Source organism: Poecilia reticulata, linkage group LG14 (genome assembly GCF_000633615.1).
Source record: "Poecilia reticulata strain Guanapo linkage group LG14, Guppy_female_1.0+MT, whole genome shotgun sequence".
Taxonomy (NCBI): domain Eukaryota; kingdom Metazoa; phylum Chordata; class Actinopteri; order Cyprinodontiformes; family Poeciliidae; genus Poecilia; species Poecilia reticulata.
In genome coordinates, this window is record NC_024344.1 from 13,215,454 (window position 1) to 13,220,622 (window position 5,169).

A 5,169-nucleotide genomic window follows, 5' to 3' on the forward strand; every position below is an offset into this window, starting at 1 on the left:
TTTACTTCAGCAACACTGTCAGAGTTTGAAAAGACATGGCGACAAAGGCCTCTCCATGCAGTGATGTGCTTCCGAAGACGACAGCCGTTCCTCAAAGATACACCAAGAGGAGAATCATATTTTGAATAACTGAMCTGGCCAAGTGGATGATTCATTTTAATTTAGCTAAAAGTGACAGTGAAGCGGTGGAAATGACTGTCACCACAGTTCTCCGTTGGCTGTTCCTCATGTCCGTTATACTTCTGACCATCGGTGGCAACGTGCTGGTGTGCTTGGCGGTGGGGCTCAGCCGACGTCTGTGGCGAACAGCGAACTGCTTTGTGGTGTCGCTGGCAGTTGCCGATCTCCTGCTCGGCGTGTTGGTGCTGCCCTTGTCTGCCACGCTGGAGCTCCGCGACAGTAAATGGCCTTTCGGAGGAACACTGTGTAATATTTAYATCTCAATGGATGTCATGCTGTGCACATGCTCCATCCTGACCCTGTTGGCAATCAGCGTGAACAGGTACCTGGCCATCTCGTCTCCCCTCAGCCACTCTCARAGAGTCACCCCGCGAAGGGTGTCACTTGCCATCATCTTCATCTGGCTGCTGTCACTGGCCGTGGCTTTTTTCCCCGTCCACCTGGGCTGGAATACAGCAGACTACAGGGTGCAAAACCTGGACTGGGAATTWGGGGATGAGGGCACTGATAAAGGACGCTACTGCCAGTTCGAGTGGAACAACAACTACGTTCTTATTTATGCCTTTGGAACCTTTTACTTACCACTGCTGGTCATGTGCGGAATGTATCTTTGCATTTTCAGAGTGGCACGTGAACAGGTCAGTGTCAATTACTGATTTATCTAAAATCCTCCATAAACCGAAACCACTTAAAACCAGACTGATAGTTCTAATACCACGTATTCCCCGAGGGATTTGTTTGGTGCATCATTTTGTTTTTTTCCATTGTTTAAACGGCCCATACAACCAACCTGTACAGCACYACTATACCAAACCACACTGAACAGTGCTAGGAAAAGAGGCATTTGTGCTCTGTTTTATCCTTTGCACCATATTAAAACTTATATGTACAAAAAATTCAAAAGCTGTAAAAGTACATTGCATATTTTCCCTTACATGGCCAAGTATTACTGTGCACAGAGCCCTTCATACAAATTCACATCCTTGTTGAAGATGCATGGACCCCTCCARTGTTCTTTTTTAGATTTCTATAGTTGCCAAATTTAAATTTCAACTGTTTTGGTTCATGATGCCATGCAGTATATGAGTGATTCCCAACCCTGGTCTTTGAGTACTCCTGCCATGCATGTTTTAGGTTTCTTCTTGCTTCCACACATCTGACTTAAATGAATACTTGATTAGCATGACTCAGCTGCACTTGATGATCTAAAAAGGAGATCCTACAATCATTTAAAACAGGTGTTCTGGAACAGAGATACATCTAAAACATGCAGGGCAGGGTTGGGAACCACTGCGCTATAATACAACTCCCTTTGAAGGAGCAATAASTGTGGGTTTGAGGCGCTTGTCCAAATTTTAATTTCTGGTTATATACTATTTGTTTCTCTGCTGAAAATCTTAATCTCACACTCTCTGTTTTCATACAGCAATTTCCAAACTTCAACACACACACACCTAACTTACCTTACTGGTACGGTCTCTTGTTCCAGTTTGTGGAGTGGTTAGAGAAACAGCCCATTGATTCGTGCCATATTAACACCTCAGGGGAATCAAAATGTTAAATGTAATTAACATGAACAATAATTATTAGCAATAATGATRCATCTTTGTGGAGGGATTTTTGTACTTTATGTTCTGGGCTGTTGACTTCGTGTGGCAAYACGTCATATTGTCACTTGTCAAAAAAAGCCGATGCTGATTTTGTGGTTTTGAATGTAGATTTTTGAAATCAGTTCCTTGGATTAATGAAAAAACATTTCTTTTGTTTTCTCTGCCTCTCCATCTCCACCCTACCACCAATCTTTTCAGGTGAGGCGTATCCGTGCCACCACTCCGTCATTTGCACGCTCAGCGACTGCTRCCATAGCCCGTGAGCACAAGGCTACAGTCACCCTGGCAGCTGTACTCGGTGCATTTATCATCTGTTGGTTTCCCTACTTCAGCTACTTCACCTGCATGGGTGTAAAGGAAAAGACAAATCCTCCCAACACCCTCCATTCAGTAGTTCTCTGGCTAGGATATTTGAACTCTACCCTTAATCCCATCCTCTATCCAGCATTCAACAGGGATTTCCGTCGAGCCTATGGGGAGCTGCTTCGCTGTCGAGGATCGTCACGCAGRACAYTGCAGCTTACTCGTGTGACTCTGTACAAAAGATTGACMTTTTTCAAGTTATTCAGGGTCTCTCAAAACTCTAAGAAAAGCACAGCCGCGGTTATGGTTGAAAGAGAGAAGAGCCTACCCTGTGAAAAAAGGCATTGTGCAGATKATTCATGGTGAAAGTTCTTTGGATGRCAGACTGTGTAAACATTGTGGGTACAMATTTACTAAACTGTTCACAGCACCAGCTTAACTGACTATTCATTTTGTGCTTCAATATGTGCCCAGCTTTATTATACATAGTTTTGATGTATYTGAAGAGCTGTTTAGGTGAGTTTAATAAAGTAATGTATCCCATTATATGTTCCAGCAAAAGGCATGGGAACACCGATGGCTAAAGGTTGCAAACTGTTTGTTTTCTCTCCCTACGCCCCTGCAAGTCATGCTGAATATGTGACCAACAGCCTGATTTGATATGAATAACCAGTTTATGTTTCACCTCACCAGAGCAGATTAACCTCAAGGACTTCCTGGACATTTTAACAGAATTTCTGTAAATAAAGTTATCCTTTAAGGAATGCTTTCTTAGCACGTGAAGCTACTGTGGAATGAAGAGCGTTGTTCACATAATCTTGTTTATGTAAGTACATAGCACAACTGCCTAAAAAAAATAAAAAAATTAGCTAGTTTGAAACAAGGTTGGGTTTGATCAGGCAAATGTGTTTATGTTTTCAACCCCAAAACTGGATTATGGATTATTGTCTAATGCTAAGAAAAAGAGTGGGTTAAAAAAAAAATCAATATCTTGAATTACAAGAGAAGAAATAGGAAAATTAGTGAACTGTAGGAATGTACTCCTACATTCAAAATTACTAGGTTAGAAACAGCCCMAAAAAAAACATAATAGACTTCAGATTGCATATGACTATCAATAATCATGCTAAATTTATAGTTGTTTAGCTTCAGTGCATAATCTTTCAAAATTAAAGCAATATGGYTGTAGCAAGTAATATGGATATGCAGTATGTACAAATATTGCTTTTTAGTCTGTTCATAACAAAACAAAACAAACTTCTCTGGTGCAAAGTTAAATATGGACTGGGTCGTCAGTCTTGCGATGATTTAACACAACAGGGTTGGACCCGAARTATCACATGTAATTGTATATATAACATTAAATCAAACAATGCAAACCCTGTTAATAACTTGTCACTGTCAGTATGAGTCCTTATGCCTTTGTGAATAATAAAAGTCAAAAAGTGAGGTGGTATTTATCATAGACTGAACTTCTTTAAAAGGAAAGAACAGGAACATCAACCAAGAAAGAATTGCTACCTACGCTAAGGTCAGAATCCTTCGACTAGTCTCTCTGCTGCTTCAGTTTTTTATGGGACTAAAATGNTGGTTTCCCTACTTCAGCTACTTCACCTGCATGGGTGTAAAGGAAAAGACAAATCCTCCCAACACCCTCCATTCAGTAGTTCTCTGGCTAGGATATTTGAACTCTACCCTTAATCCCATCCTCTATCCAGCATTCAACAGGGATTTCCGTCGAGCCTATGGGGAGCTGCTTCGCTGTCGAGGATCGTCACGCAGRACAYTGCAGCTTACTCGTGTGACTCTGTACAAAAGATTGACMTTTTTCAAGTTATTCAGGGTCTCTCAAAACTCTAAGAAAAGCACAGCCGCGGTTATGGTTGAAAGAGAGAAGAGCCTACCCTGTGAAAAAAGGCATTGTGCAGATKATTCATGGTGAAAGTTCTTTGGATGRCAGACTGTGTAAACATTGTGGGTACAMATTTACTAAACTGTTCACAGCACCAGCTTAACTGACTATTCATTTTGTGCTTCAATATGTGCCCAGCTTTATTATACATAGTTTTGATGTATYTGAAGAGCTGTTTAGGTGAGTTTAATAAAGTAATGTATCCCATTATATGTTCCAGCAAAAGGCATGGGAACACCGATGGCTAAAGGTTGCAAACTGTTTGTTTTCTCTCCCTACGCCCCTGCAAGTCATGCTGAATATGTGACCAACAGCCTGATTTGATATGAATAACCAGTTTATGTTTCACCTCACCAGAGCAGATTAACCTCAAGGACTTCCTGGACATTTTAACAGAATTTCTGTAAATAAAGTTATCCTTTAAGGAATGCTTTCTTAGCACGTGAAGCTACTGTGGAATGAAGAGCGTTGTTCACATAATCTTGTTTATGTAAGTACATAGCACAACTGCCTAAAAAAAATAAAAAAATTAGCTAGTTTGAAACAAGGTTGGGTTTGATCAGGCAAATGTGTTTATGTTTTCAACCCCAAAACTGGATTATGGATTATTGTCTAATGCTAAGAAAAAGAGTGGGTTAAAAAAAAAATCAATATCTTGAATTACAAGAGAAGAAATAGGAAAATTAGTGAACTGTAGGAATGTACTCCTACATTCAAAATTACTAGGTTAGAAACAGCCCMAAAAAAAACATAATAGACTTCAGATTGCATATGACTATCAATAATCATGCTAAATTTATAGTTGTTTAGCTTCAGTGCATAATCTTTCAAAATTAAAGCAATATGGYTGTAGCAAGTAATATGGATATGCAGTATGTACAAATATTGCTTTTTAGTCTGTTCATAACAAAACAAAACAAACTTCTCTGGTGCAAAGTTAAATATGGACTGGGTCGTCAGTCTTGCGATGATTTAACACAACAGGGTTGGACCCGAARTATCACATGTAATTGTATATATAACATTAAATCAAACAATGCAAACCCTGTTAATAACTTGTCACTGTCAGTATGAGTCCTTATGCCTTTGTGAATAATAAAAGTCAAAAAGTGAGGTGGTATTTATCATAGACTGAACTTCTTTAAAAGGAAAGAACAGGAACAT

General features: G+C 39.7%; 1 protein-coding gene across 3 annotated transcripts; it reads left to right on the top strand.

The window, feature by feature from the left end:
- Window positions 1-12: 12 nt before the first annotated feature.
- Window positions 13-3,634, top strand: hrh2b (histamine receptor H2b). Of its 3 annotated transcripts, XM_008427805.2 has the most exons (3): window positions 13-818; window positions 1,989-2,491; window positions 2,650-3,634. In XM_008427805.2, exons 1-2 carry the CDS (start codon window positions 147-149, stop codon window positions 2,457-2,459), a joined length of 1,143 nt encoding a protein of 380 aa, XP_008426027.1. In that variant the 5' UTR covers window positions 13-146; the 3' UTR covers window positions 2,460-2,491; window positions 2,650-3,634. The 3 variants fall into 3 exon arrangements, with proteins under 3 accessions (XP_008426027.1, XP_008426026.1, XP_008426028.1); XM_008427804.2 differs by having other exon boundaries at window positions 1,989-2,678; XM_008427806.2 differs by lacking the exon at window positions 2,650-3,634 and having other exon boundaries at window positions 1,994-2,144.
- The last annotated feature ends 1,535 nt before the right edge of the window (window positions 3,635-5,169 follow it).